Below are 24,712 nucleotides of genomic sequence, written 5' to 3'. Positions count from 1 at the left end.
GCTCCTATTGGGAGACCCAGCACCCGCCCTGTTGTCCTTCGGGATTTTTGGTTGTTTTTCGGGTACACATGTTGTTCATGTTGAATGGTTTTCAGTTCTCCGATGTTACTCGGAGTGAATTTGTTTAAACCAGTTATTGGCTTTCCTCCTTCTTGCTTTTGCACTAAAACTGGTGAGCCAGTGATCCCACTGGGGGTGTATAGCCAGAAAGGGAGGGGCCTTACACTTTTTAGTGTAATGCTTTGTGTGGCCTCCGGAGGCAGTGCTATACACCCAATCGTCTGGGTCTCCCAATAGGAGCTAGAAGAAAAGGAATTTACGGTAAGTAACAAAATTCCCTTCTTTTTTCCTTTTCTGCAGGACTTAGTAGTTCGGATGACTGATGACACCGATCCTTTCTTTCTTTACAATCTCGTGATATCAGAGGATGATTTCCAGAGTCTGAAGCTTCAGCAGGGTCTTCTGGTTGACTTTTCATCTTTTCCAAAGAAGTTTATAGATTTGCTCTATCAATGTATAAATGAAGAAAACAAGGAGGTGCCTCGGTAAGGCGATCTTCATCACATATTATTGCATAAGTAAATTAAATTTTCATTATACAGAGTTCTATTAAACGTTCACAATTTCTATAAAGCTTCTACGGCTAAGTTCACACGTCTAATAATCCTTTATTAGAACGGATTCAGCAGCAATCCATTGACAAAGTTGTGCAGCCAAGTTTTTTTTTCTTCTGTTTTTAAATAATTGATTTAAAGCTTTTGGCTATTCCCGATCCAGCTGAAAAAGGGGATCTGTGTGCAGGTTTTTGGAATCTGAAAACAGTGTGATGTAGGGGTAGAGATGCTAATTCCAGCGATGTGACACTTGCTGGACTGCTTGGTGCGGATTTGATAGAATCCCTTTTTTCCTCTGCTGCAGATCTAGCAGTGTTAATGCTGAGCTCTGTATAAACCTGCCCACACTATTGACTGGCAGCTTCCATTGTAAGCAAGTTGTCAATCAGTGGTGGGGGCGGGTTTTGTACAGATGACCTGGACTGGTATGTTTGTGATAGCTAGACTTGCAGTGATGATCGCCTGCTGATAGAACACTGATTGTATTGACACTACAGTACACAACTCAATAAGTGCCTCATGCCTGGAATTAAGCTTTCTGCCCCTACATCAGGCTGCTCTCAGATTAAATAGCAAAAACCTGCTGACAGATTTCTTTTAAGAATAGGTTACATTTTGAAGTAAGGAATACTTTAAAAAGTATATTACAGACTGTATTATGCTCCTGTAGCTACAGATTCTAATAGAACGTCAGAAAGAAGTGCAAGGCTGGGTTTAGATTTGTCAATTACGGCAACCCTTTCACAACCTAGGTTGCCTCTCCGCTGTCATCCTCGCACGTGTACTGATCTGATCAGCAGACATGAGGCTAACAGGCATGGGTGGATTGGACATCCACATGCGCCTGTTAACGCCTTAGATCAGGGGTCTCAAACTCGGCTGGGTGTATGGGCCGCACACAGACAAATAATTTGAGGGGTCGCATTCTTTTCAGAACAGTGAAAAGTCCGTGGAGCCTCTGTTAGGAGTCTCAACACAGAAACTAGCCAGATATCCCTCCAGGATGGACCTAGCCAAGGAGTGGCTCTTTTAGGAAACCACCATAACCACCATATTAAGTGGCCCTTTTAGTCAACATCCAACTCTTTGACTACTAGTTTGAATATCGACTAAAAGGGCCACTTAATATGGTGGTTTCCTAAAAAGAGCCACTCCTTGGCTAGGCCCTTCCCGGAGGGATATCTGGCTAGTTTCTGTGTTGAGACTCCTAACAGAAGCTCCATGGACTTTATTGATTTGCATATTTCCCGGGGGGCAATGCACCTGAGGGGTACTTTACGCGTTGCGATATCGCTACCACTATATCGTCGGGGTCACGTCGTTAGTGACGCACATCCGGCGCCAGTAGCGACATCGCAGCGTGTAAATCCTAGATGGAACAATGAACGAGCACAGAAGCGTACAATCTCGCTGATCTCTGTACCGTCGTTCGTTTCCATAATGTCGGATCGACCGCAGGTACGATGTTTGTCGCTCCTGCGGCAGCACACATCGCTGTGTGTAAACCCGCAGGAGCGACAAACCTCTCCTGACCTGCGTTCCGACAGCAATGCGGAAGGGAGAAGGTGGACAGGATGTTATGTCCCGCTCATCTCCGCTTCTATTGGCTGGCCGATTAGTGACCTCGCTGTGACGCCGCACGCACCTCCCCCTTGAAGGAGGGATTGTTCGGCGGTCACAGCGACGTTGCCGAGCAGGTATGTGCGTGTGACGCTGCCATATCGATAATGTTCGCTACGGCAACAATCAACACATATTGCATGTGCGACGAGGGCGGGTGCTATCGCGCTGGACATCGCTAGGGGATACAAATTATTATGCAGTGCTAATTGTAAAACTGTATTACTTACAAAAAGGGGATACAATGTAAAACAAAAAAAATATATTTTTTATTTTTTTACATTGTATCCCCTTTTTGTAAGTAATACAGTTTTACAATTCGCACAGCATAGTAATTTTTGCCGACATCTTATAGTAATGTGCCCCATCCTGTTCCCCATTCTGTAAAGATGTGGCCATTCTTGTCCTCTTGTCGTGTTGTGCTCATCCTTACTTCCATCCGGTAGTAATATGCCCCCATGCAGGTCCACTTCTTTTGGTAATGTGCCCCCATGGAGGTCCTCTTCTTGTGGTAATGTCCTATCCTCACACACACACACACACGCACACACGCACACACGCACACACACACACACACACACACACACACACACACACACACACACACACACACACACACACCCTGTGCAGCCTCAGCTAGCAACAGAAACACACACCTAAACATTCTTCTCACCTGTCCTCCGTTCCGTCGGTAGCGGCACGTGGACCCGGTAATGATCACAGCCGCTGTCACCGCTGAACGTTCTGCCTGCATGCGCAGAGCAGTTCTCACTGCACAACAGCCACTGGCCAATCACAGGCAAGCAGCTGAGGTTATACGCAGCAGGTGCTTGCCTTTGATTGGCAGGTGGCTGTTATTGCGTTCTGCAGCGAGAACTTCACAGTGCGCAGCACTGGCAAAACGGTCAGCTGAAATAAATAGCTGGCGTTTGCGGCCCCTGCACCGACTGCCATCTTTACCAGGTCCATGGGCCTGCGGGCAGCAAGAAGCAGCCGGAAGGGCCGCATGCGCATGTGGCCCGCTTGCCGCATGTTTGAGACCTGCCTTAGATCGAGCTGGCAAACTCTGACAGTGCAATCCAACGCACTCCAATGGGGACCTATGTTCCCTGACGCCATCGTCTGCCCCTTGATGCAATCGTGGGGCACCAATGGGTTGCCATGACAGCGTGGGGGTCAGTTAATGACCCCTGTCGCTGCCATGATGTGTTTGCTGTGAATGCCAGCACTCACAGTAACACAGCATTTTTCCTGATCTGATTGTGCAGTGATAAAAACTAAAACGGAAAATCGCCCGGGGGTGAAGGGATTAAACTACCACTGATTTTGTTAGATAGGCAGACCATACTTCATACTCACAGGATCATCATTCTGTGCACATGGAGCGTCATTTCTTAGCCACTCCCCGTTGTCAGCGATGTCCTGCCAATAATGATGATTTTTAGGGCGGCTTAAATAGAAACGTCACACCTGACGATTGAGCATTTTGCTGACCTGTTTAGACTGGGCGCTAACTGGGAGCGATCTTCCTACTAATGCTCATATTCTGATTGTCTGCCTATCTGTTTAAATGGGTCTTTAATCTGGCCACGTATTTCTCTTAAAAGATGTTTTTTTTGTTTGGAAGTATCATACATGTGTCAGTACTGTAAAGTGACTTGCTGTATTCTGTATCCGCAGATTCCTGCTCCAGTTGTCCTCGGGCACAGTTCTGGGCAGTTCGCCTGCACAATTAGATATAGTTGAGACCAATCCATTTAAGCACCTGACACATCTTTCTCTACGACTCCTACCAGCAAATGACTTGGAAGTAAAGACGTACCTGGCAACATGTTTAAAATGTATTAAGGTATCCATCGTCTCAGTAATATGTGCAGGTTTGAGCGTGGTGGGGTGTTCTGTCCTTACATTAGGCAACAATTTGTACTTCATTGTGCAGGAAAAAGAAATGACGTTACAGCACAACCTGAAAAAAACAGAAGACGACCTGACCCGACAGCTCATCTGCATACAACAGGTGAGATACATGTGACTTCTACACAAGACATCACATCCGTTTTGTATTATTTGTGATACCTTTCAACATGTGCTAAAACTTACCACAAATGCAACAGTATATTACAAAAGTGAGTACACCACTCAGATTTTTGCAAATATTTTATTATCTTTTCTTGGAACAACACTGTAGATATGGCACTTTGATACAATGTAAAGTAGTCAGTGTACAGCTTGTACAACAGTATAAAATGTGATGCCTTCTAAATAACTTCACATATAGCCATTAACCCCTTAACTCTGTAGCTGAGATCTGCAGATAGTGCAGAGCGATCGGATTGCTGATCGCTATAGCCCCCTAGGGGGACTTGTAAAATAAAAAAAAAGTTTTAAAAAAATAAAAAAACCTAAAAGTTCAAATCACCCCCCCCCTTCACCCCATGGAAAATTAAAGGGTTAAAAAAATAAAAAAACACACATTTGGTATCGCCGCGTTCAGAAATGCCCGATCTATCAAAATATAAAATCAATGAATCTGATCAGTAAACGGCGTAGCGGCAAAAAAATTCCAAACGCCAAAATTACGTTCTTTTGGTCGCTGCAAATTTTGCGCAAAATGCAATAACTGGCGATCAAAACGTAGCATCTGCGCAAAAATGGTACCGTTAAAAACGTCAGGTCGAGACGCAAAAAATAAGCCATAACTGAGCCTCAGATCCCGAAAAATGAGAACGCTACGGGTTTTGGAAAATGGCGCAAAACGTGCGCCACTTTTTTTTTGGACAAGCTTGTGAATTTTTTTTAACCCCTTAGATACAAGTAAACCTAGACATGTTTGATGTCTACAAACTCGCACTGACCTGAGGCATCACATAGATACCTCAGTTTTACCATATAGTGAACACGGTGAATAAAACATCCCAAAAACTATTGTGCGATCAGTTTTTTTGCAATTTTTCCGCACTTGGAATTTTTTTGCCGTTTTCCAGTACACTATATGGTAAAACTTATGGTTTAATTTAAAAGTACAACTCGTCCCGCAAAAAAACAAGCCCTCATATGGGAAGATTGATGGAAAAATAAAAAAGTTACGCCTCTCAGAAGAAGGGGAGCAGAAAACAAAAACGGAAAGTGCCCGGGGGCTGAAGGGGTTAATATCTAAACTGCTGGAAACAAAAGTGAGTGCACCCCTAAGTGAAAATGGCCAACTGTACAAGTGTCAATATTTTGTATGGCCACCATTATTTTCAAGCACTGCCTTAACTCTCTTGGACATGGAGTTCACTAGAGCTTCACAAGAGCCGCCGGATTCTCTTGCATCCTCCATGATGACATCACGGAGCTTGTGGATATTGGAGACCTTGTGCTCCTCCTCCTTTTTGTTTTGAGGAGGCCCCACAGATGCTCAATGGGGTTTAGTTCTGGAGTCATGCTTGGCCAGTTCAGCAGCTTCAGATTTTTATTTTTAGCAAGGCAGTGGCCATCGGTCGTTATGTTGCAATACTGCCCTGCAGCCCAGTCCGAAGCGAAGAGATCATGCTCTGCTTCATTATGTCACAGTACATTAACATTCACGGTTCCCTCAGTGAACTGTAGCGCCCCACAGCCAGTAGACCTCATGCAACCCCAAACCATGACACTCCCACCACCATGCTTAACTGTAAGCAGGACACACTTGTCTATGTCCTCCTCACCTGGTTGTTACCACACATGCTTGCAACATCTGAACCAAAAAACTTTATCTAGGTCTCATCAGACCACAGGATATGGTTCCAGTAATCCATGCCCTTAGTCTGCTTGTCTTCAACAAATGATTTGTGGGCTTTCTTGTGCATCATCTTTAAAAGACTCTTCCTTCTGGGATGACACCCATGCAGACCAATTTAATGCAGTGTGTGGCTTAAGGTCTGAGAACGGACAGGCTGACCCCTCACCCCTGTAACATCTGCAGCAATGCTGGCAGCACTCATACTTCTATTTCTTTGTCGCTCCATTGGGAGACCCAGACAATTGGGGGGTGTATAGCTTCTGCCTCCGGAGGCCACACAAAGTATTACACTTTAAAAAGTGTAACCCCTTCCCTCTGCCTAAACACCCTCCCGTGCATCACGGGCTCCTCAGTTTTATGCTTTGTGTTGAAGGAGGCACACATTCACTCAAGCTCCCATTTTAGTCAGCAGCAGCTGCTGATTGTATCGGATGGAAGAAAAGAGGGCCCTAACAGGGCCCCCGGCATGCTCCCTTCTCACCCCACTAAGTCGGCGGTGCTGTTAAGGTTGAGGTACCCATTGCGGGTACAAAGGCTGGAGCCACATGCCGTTTTTCCTTCCCCATCCCTTAGAGGCTCTGGGAGAAGTGGGATCCTAACCGGTCACCATTCACTGGGACCGGGCTCCCTCCGCAGCCCCTGGGGGAATCTGACGGACAGGAGACTGAGTATCATCAGGGACAGGCCCTGCATCTATAAGGTACTCTGTGTCCCCTTGGGGACGGTGCATGGAGCGCCTGTGTTACAGACGCTGCAGCGGCTGCTGTTTTTTTGTGACGACCGGGACTACCGCGCCGACCGCGCCTGTTTGCCGGCCGCGTTATTAAATTTAGTCCCCGGCTTCTGCGGCCTAGTACCATAACTCCCGCCCCCGGGCCTGCCAGTCAGGGGTAAGGGCGGGACGGTCGACTGGACGTCGGCAGTGAGGGCTGGAGCATACTTAGGTGTTCTCCTCCCCCCTCACTGAGCACTGTGGGGCACCAGATTCCCGCACTTTATTAGTCACGCCCACGGCTCCCTCCTCCCCTGAGAACTCTGGCAGCCATATTTACAATCACTTCTGCCGGTGGAGGATTTCAGAACGAGCTCTACAGCTCTGGGAGGCCCAGGCAGGGAATCTGGTGGACACACAACCGCTTTGGGCGGTCGGTAAGCCACACCGGTTACCCGGTGCTGGCCCCCCTTGGGTGCCGAAGTGTATATGTGTGTATATGTGTGTATATGTGTGTATATGTGTGTATATGTGTGTGTATATGTGTGTATATGTGTGTATATGTGTGTATATGTGTGTATATGTGTATATATATATATATATATATATATATATATATATATATATATATATTATATTATATTATATTATATTATATTATATTATATTATATTATATTATATTATATTATATTATATTATATTATATTATATTATATTATATTATATTATATTATATTATATTATATTATATTATATTATATTATATTATATTTTATATTATATTTTATATTATATTAATATATATATATATTAATATAATATTTGTATACATTTTCTCTGTTCGGCCGCATTGTTTTGCTTTTGGCTATATACCCTCAGTGATCACTCTCAGAGGAGACTACAGCATGTCGTCCGCAAAGAGCAAGGGTGCCAAGGCACAGGCTTATTTTGCAACCTGTACCTCTTGTGCGGCTATGTTACCTGCAGGTTCCACCTACCCTCACTGTGCAATGCTCGGCCCCTGTGGCACTCACTCAGCCGGAGCCTCGGGCACTTGTGGGACCCTTGGCTCAGGTAGAACCGCCGGCTTCCACTGTCCAGGTGGCAGGGACAGAGTTTGCAGTTTTGGCTGAGAAACTGAGTCGCTTTCACAATCCATGGCTCAGTCTATGGACAGATGGTCGGCTAAGATACTAGAAGCCTTGCAGTCCAGATTGGTCACACAGGCCCCGGGCACTGTGAGTTCATCGCCCCCAGGCCCCTCTCGGTCGGTGCAGCAGAGTGCTCCTGGGGTGACACCTAGGTCCCACGGGGAGGACTCCGACACGGACCGCAGTCCCAGACCGGCTAAGCGGGCTCGCTGGGAACCTTCCCCGGCTTCATCACGCTGTTCGGGGTCGCAGCATGAGGGCTCTCTGGAGGATGAGGCGGAGGTCGCAGCTCAGGGTTCTGATCCTGACGTTGCTCTCAATCTTGATACACCTGAAGGGGACGCCATAGTAAATGACCTTATAGCGTCCATCAACCAGGTGCTAGATCTTTCTCCCCCAACTCCACCTATAGAGGAGTCGGCTTCACAGCAGGAGAAACACCAGTTTAGGTTTCCCAAACGTACACGGAGTGCGTTTTTCGATCACTCTAACTTCAGAGATGCAGTCCAGAAGCACCGAGCATTTCCGGACAAGCGCTTTACTAAGCGCCTTAATGACACACGTTACCCCTTCCCCCCTGACGTAGTTAAGGGTTGGGCTCAGTGTCCCAAGGTGGATCCTCTAGTCTCTAGACTGGCGGCTAGATCCGTAGTATCAGTGGCAGATGGTTCATCGCTCAAGGATGCCACTGACAGGCAAATAGAGCTCCTGATGAAATCCATCTATGAAGCCATAGGCGCGTCTTTTGCTCCGGCCTTTGCAGCCGTGTGGGCACTCCAAGCTATCTCAGCTTGTCTGTCTGAGATTAATGCAGTCACACGTACCTCTGCTCCGCAAGTTGTGTCTTTGACTTCTCAGGCATCGGCCTTTTCGTCCTACGCCATGAACGCCGTCCTGGACTCAGCGAGCCGTACAGCGGTAGCGTCCGCCAATTCGGTGGCAGTCCGCAGGGCCATGTGGCTACGCGAATGGAAGGCAGACTCTGCTTCCAAGAAGTTCTTAACCGGTTTGCCATTTTCTGGCGACCGTTTGTTTGGCGAGCAATTGGATGAAATTATTAAACAATCCAAGGGTAAGGACTCGTCCTTACCCCAGTCCAAACCAAACAAACCTCAGCAACGAAAAATTCAATCGAGGTTTCGGTCCTTTCGGCCCTCAGCCAGGTCCCAATCCTCCACGTCCAACAGGTCAGAGAAGGGCCAGAGGAACTCTTCTGCATGGCGGTCTAAGTCACGTCCTCCAAAGACCGCCGGAGGAACCGCCTCCAAGGCGGCCTCCTCATGACTTTCGGCCTCCCCAAACCGCATCCTCGGTCGGTGGCAGGCTCTCCCGCTTTTGCGACGCCTGGTCGCCACATGTCCAAGACCGATGGGTGAGAGACATTCTGTCGCACGGTTACAGGATAGAGCTCAGCTCTCGTCCTCCGACTCGTTTCTTCAGAACATCTCCGCCCCCTGAGCGAGCCGATGCACTTTTTCAGGCGGTGAACACTCTGAAGGCAGAATGAGTTGTGATTCCCGTTCCCATTCAAGAACGTGGTCGCGGTTTTTACTCCAACTTGTTCGTGGTGCCAAAAAAGGACGGATCATTCCGCCCCGTTCTGGACCTCAAACTGCTCAACAGACACGTGAGAACCAGACGGTTCCGGATGGAATCTCTCCGTTCTGTCATCGCCTCGATGTCCCAAGGAGACTTCCTAGCCTCAATCGACATCAGGGATGCTTATCTCCATGTGCCGATTGCACCAGAGCATCAACGCTTCCTGCGTTTCGCCATCGGGGACGAACACCTTCAGTTTGTGGCACTGCCTTTCGGCCTGGCGACAGCCCCACGGGTCTTCACCAAGATCATGGCATTCGTGGTGGCGGTCCTACACTCTCAGGGCCACTCGGTGATCCCTTACTTAGACGATCTCCTAGTCAAGGCACCCTCCCGGGTGGCATGTCAACACAGCCTGACCATTGCTCTGGAGACTCTCCAGAGGTTCGGGTGGATCATCAATTTCCCAAAGTCAAAATTGACACCGACCCAATCACTGACTTACCTCGGGATGGAGTTTCATACTCTCTCAGCGATAGTGAAGCTTCCGCTGGACAAACAGCGTTCGCTGCAGACAGGGGTGCACTCTCTCCTTCGGACCCAGTCACACCCCTTGAGGCGCCTCATGCACTTCCTAGGGAAGATGGTGGCAGCAATGGAGGCAGTTCCCTTTGCGCAGTTTCATCTGCGTCCACTTCAATGGGACATTCTCCGCAAATGGGACAGGAGGTCGACGTCCCTAGACAGGAACGTCTCTCTTTCACTGGCAGCCAAAACCTCTCTTCAGTGGTGGCTTCTTCCCACTTCCTTGTCGAAGGGAAAATCATTCCTGCCCCCATCCTGGGCTGTGGTCACGACGGACGCGAGTCTGTCAGGGTGGGGAGCGGTCTTCCTCCACCACAGGGCTCAGGGAACCTGGACTCCGACAGAGTCCTCCCTTCAGATCAATGTTCTGGAGATAAGGGCAGTGTATCTAGCCCTAAAGGCGTTCCATCGGTGGCTGGAGGGCAGACAGATCCGCATACAGTCGGACAACGCCACGGCGGTCGCGTACATCAACCACCAGGGCGGCACACGCAGTCGTCAGGCCTTCCAAGAAGTTCGGCGGATTCTGCTGTGGGCGGAAGCCACAGCCTCCACCATCTCCGCAGTTCACATCCCGGGCGTAGAAAACTGGGAAGCAGACTTTCTCAGTCGCCAGGGCATGGACGCAGGGGAATGGTCTCTTCACCCGGACGTGTTTCAAGAGATCTGTTGCCGCTGGGGAACGCCGGACGTCGACCTCATGGCGTCTCGGCACAACAACAAAGTCCCGGCATTCATGGCACGGTCTCAAGATCACAGAGCTCTGGCGGCGGATGCATTAGTTCAGGATTGGTCGCAGTTTCGACTGCCTTATGTATTTCCTCCTCTGGCACTGCTGCCCAGAGTGTTGCGCAAGATCAGGTCCGACTGCCGCCACGCCATCCTCGTCGCTCCAGACTGGCCGAGGAGGTCGTGGTACCCGGATCTGTGGCACCTCACGGTGGGTCAACCGTGGGCACTCCCAGACCGACCAGACTTGCTGTCTCAAGGGCCATTTTTCCATCTGAATTCTGCGGCCCTCAACCTGACTGTGTGGCCATTGAGTCCTGGCTCCTAGCGTCCTCAGGGTTATCTCAAGATGTCATTGCCACTATGAGACAAGCCAGGAAACCAACGTCCGCCAAGATCTATCACAGGGCTTGGAGGATCTTCTTATCCTGGTGCTCTGATCGGGGTTTTACCCCCTGGCCGTTTGCCTTACCCACTTTTCTTTCTTTCCTTCAATCCGGAATGGATAAGGGTTTGTCTCTCGGCTCTCTCAAGGGACAAGTATCGGCGCTTTCCGTGTTTTTTCAAAAGCGTCTAGCCAGGCTTCCACAGGTCCGCACGTTCCTGCAGGGAGTTTGCCACATAGTCCCACCTTACAAGCGTCCGCTGGAACCCTGGGATCTTAACAGGGTGCTAACGGCTCTTCAGAAACCACCTTTCGAGCCGATGCGGGATGTCTCTCTATCACGCCTTTCGCAGAAGGTGGCCTTCCTAGTGGCAGTCACATCACTTCGGAGAGTGTCTGAGCTAGCAGCGCTGTCATGCAAAGCCCCCTTCCTGGTGTTTCACCAGGATAAGGTGGTTCTGCGTCCGGTCCCGGAATTTCTCCCTAAGGTGGTATCCCCTTTTCATCTCAATCAGGATATCTCCTTACCTTCCTTTTGCCCTCATCCAGTTCACCAATGTGAAAAGGATTTGCACTTGTTAGATCTCGTGAGAGCACTCCGGCTCTACATTTCTCGCACGGCGCCCCTGCGCCGTTCGGATGCGCTCTTTGTCCTTGTCGCTGGCCAGCGTAAGGGGTCGCAGGCTTCCAAGTCAACCTTGGCTCGGTGGATCAAGGAACCGATTCTTGAAGCCTACCGTTCTTCTGGGCTTCCGATTCCTTCAGGGCTGAAGGCCCATTCTACCAGAGCCGTGGGTGCATCCTGGGCATTGCGGCACCAGGCTACGGCTCAGCAGGTGTGTCAGGCGGCTACCTGGTCGAGTCTGCACACTTTCACGAAACACTATCAGGTGCATGCCTATGCTTCGGCAGATGCCAGCCTAGGTAGGCGAGTTCTTCAGGCGGCGGTCGCCCACCTGTAAGAGGGGGCCGTTTTTCGGCTTTTTTTATCGAGGTATTCTTTTACCCACCCAGGGACTGCTTTTGGACGTCCCAATTGTCTGGGTCTCCCAATGGAGCGACAAAGAAGAAGGGAATTTTGTTTACTTACCGTAAATTCCTTTTCTTCTAGCTCCTATTGGGAGACCCAGCACCCGCCCCTGTTCCCTTCGGGCTGTTGTTCTTTTGTGTACACATGTTGTTCATGTTGAATTGTTCTTTTGGTTCATGGTTTCAGTTCTCCGAACATCCTTCGGATTGAATTTACCTTAGACCAATTTATAAGTTTCCTCCATCCTGCTTTTGCACCAAAACTGAGGAGCCCGTGATGCACGGGAGGGTGTATAGGCAGAGGGGAGGGGTTACGCTTTTTAAAGTGTAATACTTTGTGTGGCCTCCGGAGGCAGAAGCTATACACCCCAATTGTCTGGGTCTCCCAATAGGAGCTAGAAGAAAAGGAATTTACCGTAAGTAAACAAAATTCCCTTCTTTTGAAAAGACAACATCTGTATGTGGTTGACCATGGCGAGGCCTGTTCTAAGTGGAATTTGTTTTGTTAAACCGCTGTATGGTCTTGGCCACTGTGCTGCAGCTCACTTTCAGGGTGTTGGCAAACTTCTTATAGCCTAGGCCATCTTTATATAAAGCAGCAATCTTTTTTTCAGCTTCTCAGAGAATTCTTTGCCATGAGGAGCCATGTTGAGCTTCCAGTGACCAGTATGAGAGTCTGTGAGCGCTAACGCCAAATGTAGCACACCTGGTCAACATTCACACCTGAGACCTTATAACACTGAGTCATATGACACCGGTCAGGTAAAATGGGTAATTGGGCACAATTTGGCCATTTTCACTTTGGGGTGTACTCAAATTTACACTGTTATACAAGCCATCCACTGACTACTTTACATTGTATCAAAGTGTCATATCTTCAGTGTTGTCCCATGAAAAGGGGGTGTACTCACTTTTGTGATATACTGTATGAAATTGTACCATCACCACCACTATATATGGGTTTTTTATTTCTATGGAAGTTGGTGACTTCCTTGTAAGGCTGGGGCCACGCGGTCATTAATGCTACGGAATCACATGACACTCTGCTCCCGCTCTGCTGGAGTGTAAGGCGAGTGTCATGTGACTGTCATGCCTGCGATCACAGCACAGCCGCGGAGGACAGGGCGGACACTGCAGTGAAGAGGGAGGGATTAATCTCCCGATCTCCTCCATTATCAGCTGCTGCGATTCTCACACTGCAGTCATTACACCGGTGTAATGCGCATGCAATGCGATGTTTCTCTCACTCCAATAGACTGATATGGGGATGAGTGCAAACGAACCGGATTCCACCTGCAGCATGCTGCGATTGTTTTCTCGGTCCGAGAAAATCGCTCATGAGAGCTGCCCCATCGAGTAACATGTGTCCGGGTGGTATGCGATTTACTTTTTATTGCCCTCCACTTGCTCCGTTTTACTCACCGTGTGCTCAGCCTAATAATCCATCTATCTATACTTCACTATATTAATGAGAAAAAAATGTGTGTGCATGTTGTGTTTTTTTGTTTTTTTTTTTTTTTCTTTCTTCTTTTCATTCCCCCTTGTTGTTTTGACGACCTTCAAATCCTACTTGATCACCCCTTATTCTCTTATGTAGAGTCTTTTAGAGAAAAGTACTGAACTGGAGCAGATTAAAAGTGACTCCTCATCCAAGATTGCAACACTAAACAGCCAGCACACGGCAGAGCTTAGAGGCGAGAAAGACCAGGCTCAGCAGGTACACTATTGACTAATTAACTAGTTAATAAAGCTCATTTTCAAATGGACAAAAAAAAAAGAAATATGCTTTACCATTCGGTTTTCTTCTGCATGTCCCATCCATAACAAAGTGCAAGGAGGCTGTCTGCCAGGAGACAACTGAAGAAATGGAGACCTTATCAAGTGAAGATGCATATGCACAACCTCTGCTCGATTCAGACAGATCTCTGCAGAGTTTTGTTTTGTGGGTCACTGGGGGTCCCATTGGTCAGACCCCAATGGTCAGGATGTGATCATCTTGCCTATAGAGAGCAAATTACTTCTTTTAGAAAAACCACTTTAATAGTGAAGATTGAAAGAAAACATGGCTGTTTCCTTCTCTAAATTGTGCCTCGCTAAGCTTAACCCCTTAACGACCGTGGGCGGTAAAATTATGTCCTAGCAGTCATAGGGTTACTCTCCCACTGCTGCCGGCGCACATCTCACCTGATTTAAACAGCTGAGATGTGTGCCTGCTGGTCACAAGCAGAATCGTTATCCGCCTGTGCCGTTTAACCCCTTAAAATGTCGCTGTCAATAAGTGACAGCGCCATTATAATTGTGATCACGGTAAACTATTACATACTGCCGAAACCAGAAGTCACGTGACGTCATCACGTGACTTCTGGTGGTTGTCATGGTAGCACAGGGTCATGTGATGACTCCTGTAGCTCACATGACTCACTCACTGTTTCACCCAGCCGAGAGATGGGTGAGACAGCAAATGAGTATATCTGCTGTTCACAGCTGTGTAGCTGTGATCAGCAGATATGGAAGAGCGATCAGACTTCTGATCCATATAGTCCCCTAGGGGACCTAGTAAAATAAAATAAGTTTTAAAAAAATTATGTTTCTTTGTCGCTCCTTATTGGGAGACCCAGACAATTGGGGTGTATAGCTATGCCTCCGGAGGCCACACAAAGTATTACACTAAAAGTGTAAAGCCCCTCCCCTTCAGCCTATACACCCCCCGTGCTGCCACGGGCTCATCAGTTTTTATGCTTTGTGCGAAGGAGGTCAGACATGCACGCATAGCTCCACAGCTTAGTCAGCAGCAGCTGCTGACTATGTCGGATGGAAGAAAAGAGGGCCCATAACAGGGCCCCCAGCATGCTCCCTTCTCACCCCACTCTTGTCGGCGGTGTTGTTAAGGTTGAGGTATCCATTGCGGGTACGGAGGCTGGAGCCCACATGCTGCTTTCCTTCCCCATCCCTCAATTAGGGCTCTGGGTGAAGTGGGATCCTTTCGGTCTCCAGGCACAGGAGACCGTGCTCCATCCACAGCTCCTGAGGACCATGCTGGATAGGAGCCGAGTATCGTTCAGGGACATGGCCCTGCTACTTTGAGGTACTCTGTGTCCCCGTGGGGACCGCGCACAGCAACACTCCAGCATTGCTGGGTGTGCTAGTGCACCGGGGACAGCAGCGCTGACTGCGTTTGTGCCATTACACACTTCAGCGTCGCTGAGTGTGTTCGTGTAGGGGGACTGCCGCGCTGACCGCCGCTGCCATGGTTATCACTGCGGCGCGGCTGGGACTGTTAGTGCGCCGGGGACTTCCGCGCCGACCGCGCTTATACGGCGGCCGCGCTTATAACTCGAGTCCCCGGCTTTTGCGGCCTAGTCTCGTTTTCTTCCCGCCCCCAGCCCTGCCAATCAGGGGAAGGGCGGGACGCTGTACAGGACGGCAGCACTGAGGGCTGGAGCATGCTTTGCATACTCCACCCCCCTCACTCTGCACAGTGGGGCACCAGTTCCCGCACTTTTCTGGGTCACGCCCACGGCTCCCTCCTCTCCTCAGGACGCCGGCAGCCATTCCTCTCAGCTCTGCTAACGCTGGAGAGGAGAGACAAGCTCAGGGAGACCCAGGCAGGATTTCTGGTGCCCACACAACCGCTTTGCGCAGGCGGTAAGCAGCACCTGTGGTGCTGGCCCCACTAGTGCAGAAGTGTACTTATAGATTATATGATTATAGACTATACTTTACACTGTATGGTGCACGGTTGATTTTTGTCTATATACCCTCCTGTATTGCTCAGAGAAGACAACAGCATGTCGTCCACAAATAGCAAGGGTGCCAAAGCACAGACTTACTATGCTGCCTGTGCAGCATGTACGGCTATACTGCCGGCAGGTTCCACTGACCCTCATTGTGTGCAATGCTCGGCCCCTGTGGCACTTTCTCAGCCGGAGCCTCTGCTAAGGGTGGCCCAGGGAGAACCACCTGTTAACACTGTCCAGGTGACAGGGACGGAGTTTGCAGTTTTTACTGAAAGACTTTCTGAGACTATGGCTAAGATATTAGAAGCGTTGCAGTCCAGGCCGGCATCTCAAGCCAGGGGCACTGTGGAATCATTGCCCCCTGGTCCCCCTCAGTTGGAACAGCAATGTCCTCCCGGGGTGTCTCATGGATCCCAGGGTGAGGTCTCTGACACGGACCGCAGCCCCAGACCGATTAAGCGAGCTCGCTATGATATCCCCTCGACATCATCATAATGTTCAGGGTCTCAGCGAGAGGACTCTCTGTATGATGAAGCGGAGGTAGCTGATCAGGATTCTGATCCTGAAGCCGCTCTCAACCTTGATACTCCTGATGGGGACGCCATAGTGAATGATCTTATTGCGTCCATCAATGAAATGTTGGATATTTCTCCCTCAGCTCCTCCAGTGGAGGAGTCAGCCTCTCAGCAGGAGAAATTCCGTTTCAGGTTTCCCAAGCGTACAAAGAGTATGTTTCTGGACCACTCTGACTTCAGAGAGGCAGTCCAGAAACACCGAGCTTGTCCAGATAAGCGTTTTTCCAAGCGCCTTAAGGATACACGTTACCCTTTCCCCCCTGACGTGGTCAAGGGCTGGACTCAGTGTCCCAAGGTGGATCCTCCAATCTCCAGACTTGCGGCTAGATCCATAGTTGCAGTGGAAGATGGAGCTTCACTCAAGGATGCCACTGACAGACAGATGGAGCTCTGGTTGAAATCCATCTATGAAGCTATTGGCGCGTCTTTTGCTCCAGCATTCGCAGCCGTAGGGGCACTCCAAGCTATCTCAGCTGGTCAGGCGCAAATTGACGCACTCACACGTACGTCTGCGCCGCAGGTGGCGTCCATAACCTCTCAAACGTCGGCATTTGCGTCCTACGCTATTAATGCTGTCCTGGACTCTGCGAGCCGTACGGCGGTTGCAGCCGACAATTCGGTGGCAATACGCAGGGCCTTGTGGCTGCGGGAATGGAAGGCAGATTCGGCTTCCAAAAAGTGCTTAACTGGATTGCCATTTTCTGGCGACCGTTTGTTTGGTGAGAGATTGGATGAAATCATCAAACAATCCAAGGGAAAGGAAACATCCTTACCCCAGGCCAAACCAAAAACACCCCAACAGAGGAGGGGACAGTCGAGGTTTCGGTCCTTTCGGAGTGCGGGCAGGTCCCAATTCTCCTCGTCCAAAAGGCCGCAGAAGGATCAGAGGAACTCCGACGCATGGCGGTCTAAATCACGCCCTAAAAAGACCGCCGGAGGTGCCGCTACTAAGGCGGCTTCCTCATGACTTACGGCCTCCTCACACCGCATCCTCGGTCGGTGGCAGGCTCTCCCGCTTTTGCGACACCTGGCTGCCACAAGTAAAAGACCGTTGGGTGAGAGACATTTTGTCTCACGGTTACAGGATAGAGTTCAGCTCTCGTCCTCCGACTCGATTCTTCAGAACATCTCCGCCTCCCGAGCGAGCCGAGGCTCTTCTGCAGGCGGTGGGCATTCTGAAGGCAGAAGGAGTGGTGGTCCCGGTTCCTCTTCAGCAACAGGGTCACGGTTTCTACTCCAACCTGTTTGTGGTTCCAAAGAAGGACGGGTCCTTCCGTCCTGTTTTGGACCTAAAACTGCTCAACAAACACGTAAGGACCAGGCGGTTCCGGATGGAATCCCTCCGCTCCGTCATCGCCTCAATGTCCCAAGGAGATTTCCTAGCATCGATCGATATTAAGGATGCTTATCTCCACGTACCAATTGCTCCACATCAATTTTCCAAAGTCAAATCTGACACCGGTCCAATCGCTGACATATCTTGGCATGGAGTTTCATACTCTTCCAGCGATAGTGAAGCTTCCGCTGGACAAACAGCGTTCACTACAGACAGGGGTGCAATCTCTCCTTCAAGGTCGGTCACACCCCTTGAGGCGCCTCATGCACTTCCTGGGGAAGATGGTGGCAGCAATGGAAGCAGTCCCTTTCTTTTTCGCTCCTAATTGGGAGACCCAGACAGTGGGTGTATAGCTACTGCCTCTGGAGGCCGCACAAAGAACTACACTTAAAAGTGTAAGGCCCCTCCCCTTCTGGCTATACACCCTCCCGTAGGAGTACGGATTCCTCAGTTTTAGCTTTGTGCGAAGGAGGTCAGACACGCACGCATAGCTCCATTGTTTTTAGTCAGCAGCAGCTGCTGACTATGTCGGATGGAAGAAAAGAGGGCCCATACAGGGCTCCCAGCATGCTCCCTTCTCACCCCACTGTATGTCGGAGGTGTTTGTAAGGTTGAGGTACCCATTGCGGGTACGGCGGCTGGAGCCCACATGCTGATTCCTTCCCCATCCCTTTTTACAGGGCTCTGGGTGAAGTGGGATTTACTGGTCTCCAGGCACTGAGACCGTGCTCCATCTACAGCCCCTGGAGAAGATGCTGGATGGAGCGGAGTACATCAGGGACATGGCCCTGCTTCCTCAAGGTACTCTGTGTCCCCGTGCATTTGGCGCTCACACCGCAGCATGCTGGGTGTTGTAGTGCGCCGGGGACATCAGCGCTGCGGCGCTTGTGCCATGGCCTCATTCAGCTTCGCTGAAGCAGGCACACTTTTGGGAAACGGTCGCGCCGGCCGCTGGGACTGCGGCGCGGCTGGCACTTGTGGTGCGCCGGGGACTTCAGCGCGGGCCGCGCTTTTACGGCGGCCGCGCTGATAACTCGAGTCCCCGGCTTTTGCGGCCTAGTTCCGTTCGTTCCCGCCCCCAGACCTGCCAGTCAGGAGAGGGGCGGGACGCTGGTCAGTGCATCAGCGCTGAGGGCTGGAGTCGTTTTTACATACTCCAGCCCTCACAATAGGCACAGAGGGGACACTGTTTCCCGCACTTTTGTTTGGGAACTCCCACGGACCGCCCCTCTCCACAGACGCCGGCAGCCATTCCTGCTGACACGCTGAGCTGCAGAGGGGAGCCGGGGAGACCCAGACAAGGAATTCTGCGCCTCTTACCCGCTATTCAGCGGGCGGTAAGCAGCCCTCAGGGCTCACCCCCTCTTGTGCCAGTAGTAATCTTAGTATTTTGTTCCTGCAAATACTTTGTACTGCATAGCGCTGGTCGCCCTTTGGCTATAGACTCTCTCACATTGCAGAGAGCCAACAGCATGTCGTCCACAAAACGCAAGGGTGCCAAGGCACAGACATTATATGCTTCCTGTACCGCATGTGGGACTTTTCTACCGGCAGGCTCCACTGACCCCCATTGTGTGCAGTGCTCGGCCCCTGCGGCACTTGCACAGTCGGGACCTCTGCTGGACGTGACCCAGGGTGTACCACCTGTGAATGCTGTCCAGGTGACAGGAACTGAGTTTACAGCTTTTGCTGACAGAATGTCTCTCACTATGTCACAAATTCTTGACACATTGCGAGCTAGGCCTGTACTTCAGGCCACGGACACTGTGCAATCATTGCCCCCTGGTCCCCCTCAGCTGAATTACCTCCAAGCTCCGGGACGGGCACATACACCTCAGGGTGAAGACTCTGACTCGGACGATGGCCCCAGGCAACCTAAGCGGGCTCGCTATGAGGGGCCTTCACATTCATCTCAATGGTCAGGATCCCAGCGAGATGAATCTATGGGTGATGAGGCGGACGTAACTGATCAGGATTCTGATCCTGGGACCGCTCTCAATCTAGATACACCAGATGGTGACGCCATAGTTAATGATCTTATAGCGTCCATCAATAAGATGTTAAATATTTCCCCACCAGCTCCTCTTGTAGAGGAGTCAGCTTCGCAGCACGAGAGAATCCATTTCAGATATCCTAAGCGTACATTAAGCACTTTTCTGGACCACGCTGACTTTAGAGACGCAATCCAGAAACCCCACGCTTATCCGGAAAGGCGTTTTTCTAAACGGCTTAAAGATACACGCTATCCTTTTCCCCCTGAGGTGGTCAAGGGTTGGACCCAGTGTCCAAAAGTGGATCCTCCAATTTCCAGGCTTGCAGCTAGATCCTTGGTTGCAGTTGAAGATGGAGCGGCACTTAAAGATGCCACTGACAGGCAGATGGAGCTCTGGCTGAAATCCATCTATGAAGCGATTGGAGCGTCGTTAGCGCCATCTTTTGCTGCCGTATGGGCACTCCAAGCTATCTCAGCCGGGCTTGTGCAAGTCGACTCAGTCACACGTGCAGTTGCCCCGCAGGTAGCACCATTGACCTCGCAAATGGCGGCATTCGCGTCGTACGCGATTAATGCTGTTCTTGACGCTACAAGCCGCACGGCAGTGGCGTCAGCCAACTCCGTTGTTTTGCGTAGGGCCCTGTGGTTGAGACATTGGAAGGCAGATTCTCATTCCAAGAAGTGCTTAACCAATTTGCCTTTTTCTCGTGACCGATTGTTTGGAGAGCGTTTGGATGAAATCATCAAACACTCCAAGGGTAAGGACTCATCCTTACCGCAACACAGACAAAACAAACCCCAACAGAGGAAGGGTCAGTCTGGTTATCGGTCCTTTCGAGGACCGGGCAGGTCCCAATTCGCCTCGTCAAAGAAGACTCAAAAAGACCAGAGACGCTCGGATTCTTGGAGGTCTCAGTCACGCCCAAAAAGGACAGCCGGAGGAACCGTTCCAAGACGGCGTCCTCCTGACTTGCAGTCTCCGATTCCCACACCCTCGGTCGGTGGGAGGCTTTCCCACTTTGGCGACATTTGGCTGTCACGCGTCAAAGACCGTTGGGTGAGGGATATTCTGTCTCACGGGTACAGGATAGAGTTCAGTTCTCGTCCGCCAACTCGTTTCTTCAGAACTTCTCCACCACCAGACCGAGCCGATGCTCTGTTGCAGGCGGTGGCCGCTCTAAAGGCGGAAGGAGTGGTGACCTCCGTCCCTCTTCAGGAACAAGGTCACGGTTTTTACTCCAATCTGTTTGTGGTCCCAAAAAAGGACGGATCGTATCGACCCGTCCTGGATCTAAAGTTGCTCAACAGACACGTAAAAGTCAGGAGGTTCCGGATGGAATCCCTACGCTCCGTCATAGCCTCAATGTCTCAAGGAGATTTTCTAGCATCAATAGATATCAAAGATGCGTATCTCCACGTGCCGATTGCGCCAGAGCATCAGCGTTTCCTACGCTTCGTCATACACGACGAACACCTGCAGTTCGTAGCGTTGCCTTTCGGTCTGGCAACAGCCCCCCGGGTCTTCACCAAGGTCATGGCAGCAGTAGTAGCTGTTCTGCACTCGCAAGGTCACTCGGTCATCCCGTATCTAGACGACCTGCTTATAAAGGCACCCTCTCAAGAGGCATGCCAACACAGTCTGAAGGTGGCACTAGACACTCTCCAGAGTTTCGGGTGGATTATCAACTTTCCAAAGTCTCATCTAACCCCGACCCAATCTCTGACTTATCTTGGCATGGAGTTTCATACTCTCTCAGCGATAGTGAAGCTTCCACTGGACAAGCAGTGTTCGCTACGGACAGGAGTGCAATCTCTCCTTCAGAGCCAGTCGCACTCACTGAGGCGCCTCATGCATTTCCTAGGAAAGATGGTAGCAGCAATGGAGGCGGTCCCGTTCGCGCAGTTTCATCTGCGCCCTCTACAATGGGACATTCTACGCCAATGGGATGGGAAATCGACGTCCCTCGACAGGACTGTCTCCCTCTCTCAGACTGCCAAGGACTCTCTGCGTTGGTGGCTTCTCCCCACCTCATTGTCACAGGGAAAGTCGTTCCTTCCCCCGTCCTGGGCAGTGGTCACGACGGATGCGAGCCTATCAGGGTGGGGAGCGGTGTTTCTCCACCACAGGGCTCAGGGGACGTGGACTCAGGAAGAGTCCACCCTGCAGATCAATGTTCTGGAAATCAGAGCAATCTATCTTGCTCTGCGAGCCTTCCAACAATGGCTGGAAGGCAAGCAGATTCGGATTCAGTCGGACAATTCCACGGCGGTGGCGTACATCAACCACCAAGGGGGAACACGCAGTCGCCAAGCCTTTCAGGAAGTCCGGCGGATTTTGACGTGGGTGGAAAGCAAAGCGTCCACCATATCCGCAGTTCACATCCCAGGCGTGGAAAACTGGGAAGCAGACTTTCTCAGTCGCCAGGGCATGGACGCAGGAGAATGGTCCCTTCACCCGGACGTGTTTCAGCAGATCTGTTGCCGCTGGGGGACGCCGGACGTCGATCTGATGGCGTCACGGCACAACAACAAGGTCCCAGTTTTCATGGCACGGTCTCACGATCACCGAGCGCTGGCGGCAGACGCCTTGGTTCAGGATTGGTCGCAATTCCGACTCCCCTATGTGTTCCCACCTCTAGCATTGTTACCCAGAGTTCTCCGGAAAATCAGGTCCGACTGCCATCGAGCCATTCTCGTCGCTCCAGACTGGCCAAGAAGGTCGTGGTACCCGGATCTGTGGCATCTCACGGTAGGCCAACCGTGGGCACTACCAGACCGTCCAGATTTGCTGTCTCAAGGGCCGTTTTTCCATCTGAATTCTGCGGCCCTGAACCTGACTGTGTGGCCATTGAGTCCTGGATCCTAGCGGCCTCAGGTTTATCTCATGAAGTTGTTGCCACAATGAGACAGGCTAGAAAACCATCCTCAGCTAAGATCTATCACAGGACGTGGAAGATATTCTTAGCTTGGTGCTTGGCTCAAGGGTTTTCTCCCTGGCCATTTGCATTGCCAATTTTTCTTCCTTCCTGCAGTCTGGGTTGGAAAAAGGTTTGTCGCTTAGCTCTCTTAAGGGTCAAGTCTCCGCGCTATCCGTATTCTTTCAGAAGCGCTTGGCACGGCTTTCTAAAGTACGCACGTTTCTCCAAGGAGTTTGTCATATCGTTCCTCCTTACAGACGGCCATTGGAACCCTGGGATCTAAACAAGGTTCTCATTGCTCTCCAGAAGCCGCCTTTCGAGCCTTTGAAAGAGGTTTCCCTTTCTCGGCTTTCACAAAAAATAGTTTTTCTTGTGGCGGTCACGTCTCTTCGAAGAGTGTCCGAGCTAGCGGCGTTATCTTGCAAATCTCCCTTCCTGGTGTTTCACCAAGACAAGGTAGTACTGCGTCCAATTCCAGAGTTTTCTCCCAAGGTGGTTTCTTCCTTTCATCTCAATCAAGGAACCAATTCTTCACACATACCGTTCTGCTGGGCTTCCGATTCCATCTGGACTGAAGGCCCATTCTACCAGAGCCGTGGGTGCGTCCTGGGCATTGCGGCATCAGGCTACGGCTCAGCAGGTGTGCCAGGCGGCTACCTGGTCGAGTCTGCACACGTTTACCAAACACTATCAAGTGCATACCTACGCTTCGGCAGATGCCAGCCTAGGTAGACAGGTCCTTCAGGCGGCGGTGGCCCACCTGTAGGAAAGGGCTGTCTGACAGCCCGTTCATGTGGTATCTTTTTACCCACCCAGGGACTGCTTTTGGACGTCCCACTGTCTGGGTCTCCCAATTAGGAGCGAAAAAGAAGAAGGGAATTTTGTTTACTTACCGTAAATTCCTTTTCTTCTAGCTCCAATTGGGAGACCCAGCACCCGCCCTATTTGTTCTTAGGGTTTCGTTTTTCGGGTGCACATGTTGTTCATGTTGTTTCTTAAGTTCTCCGATCTTGTTATCGGATTGAATTTGTTTTTGAAACTGTTATTGGCTTTCCTCCTTCTTGCTTTGGTACTAAAACTGAGGAATCCGTACTCCTACGGGAGGGTGTATAGCCAGAAGGGGAGGGGCCTTACACTTTTAAGTGTAGTTCTTTGTGCGGCCTCCAGAGGCAGTAGCTATACACCCACTGTCTGGGTCTCCCAATTGGAGCTAGAAGAAAAGGAATTTACGGTAAGTAAACAAAATTCCCTTCTTCGCGCAGTTTCACCTGCGTCCACTTCAATGGGACATCCTACGCAAGTGGGACAGGATGCCGACGTCCCTAGACAGGAACGTCTCCCTCTCTCAGGCAACCAAAGCTTCCCTTCGGTGGTGGCTTCTTCCCACCTCATTATCGAAGGGGAAATCCTTCCTACCCCCATCCTGGGCGGTGGTCACGACGGACGCGAGTCGGTCAGGGTGGGGAGCAGTTTTTCTCCACCACAGGGCTCAGGGTACGTGGACTCAGCAAGAGTCCTCACTTCATATCAATGTTCTGGAGATCAGGGCAGTGTATCTTGCCCTAAAAGCGTTCCAGCAGTGGCTGGAAGGCAAGCAGATCTGAATTCAGTCGGACAATCGGCTTCCTTATGTGTTTCCTCCGTTGGCACTGTTGCCCAGAGTGTTACGCAAGATCAGGGCCGACTGCCGCGTCATCCTCGTCGCTCCAGACTGGCCGAGGAGGTCGTGGTACCCGGATCTGTGGCATCTCACGGTCGGCCAACCATGGGCACTGCCAGACCGACCAGATTTGCTGTCTCAAGGGCCGTTTTTCCATCTGAATTCTGCGGCCCTCAACCTGACTGTGTGGCCATTGAGTCCTGGATCCTAGCGTCTTCAGGATTATCTCAAGAGGTCATTGCCACTATGAGACAGGCTAGGAAACCAACGTCCGCCAAGATCTACCACAGGACGTGGAAAATATTCCTGTCGTGGTGCTCTGCTCAGGGGTTTTCTCCCTGGCCATTTGCCTTGCCCACTTTTC

The 24,712-nt window shown here is 50.6% G+C and overlaps 1 protein-coding gene across 2 annotated transcripts in view; it reads left to right on the top strand.

Moving 5' to 3' along the window:
* Positions 1 to 24,712, top strand: part of SASS6 (SAS-6 centriolar assembly protein) — a 204,456-nt gene that overhangs the window by 14,680 nt on the left and 165,064 nt on the right. For both annotated transcript variants that reach the window (XM_075321013.1, XM_075321012.1), the window contains exons 3-6: positions 361 to 545; positions 3,915 to 4,083; positions 4,174 to 4,251; positions 13,727 to 13,846. In XM_075321013.1, the coding sequence (XP_075177128.1) occupies positions 361 to 545; positions 3,915 to 4,083; positions 4,174 to 4,251; positions 13,727 to 13,846 (552 nt within the window). The remainder of the gene's footprint in view (positions 1 to 360; positions 546 to 3,914; positions 4,084 to 4,173; positions 4,252 to 13,726; positions 13,847 to 24,712) is intronic.

Source organism: Anomaloglossus baeobatrachus, chromosome 8, assembly GCF_048569485.1.
Source record: "Anomaloglossus baeobatrachus isolate aAnoBae1 chromosome 8, aAnoBae1.hap1, whole genome shotgun sequence".
In the NCBI taxonomy this organism is placed as follows: domain Eukaryota; kingdom Metazoa; phylum Chordata; class Amphibia; order Anura; family Aromobatidae; genus Anomaloglossus; species Anomaloglossus baeobatrachus.
This window is presented reverse-complemented; position numbering and strand designations above follow the sequence as displayed.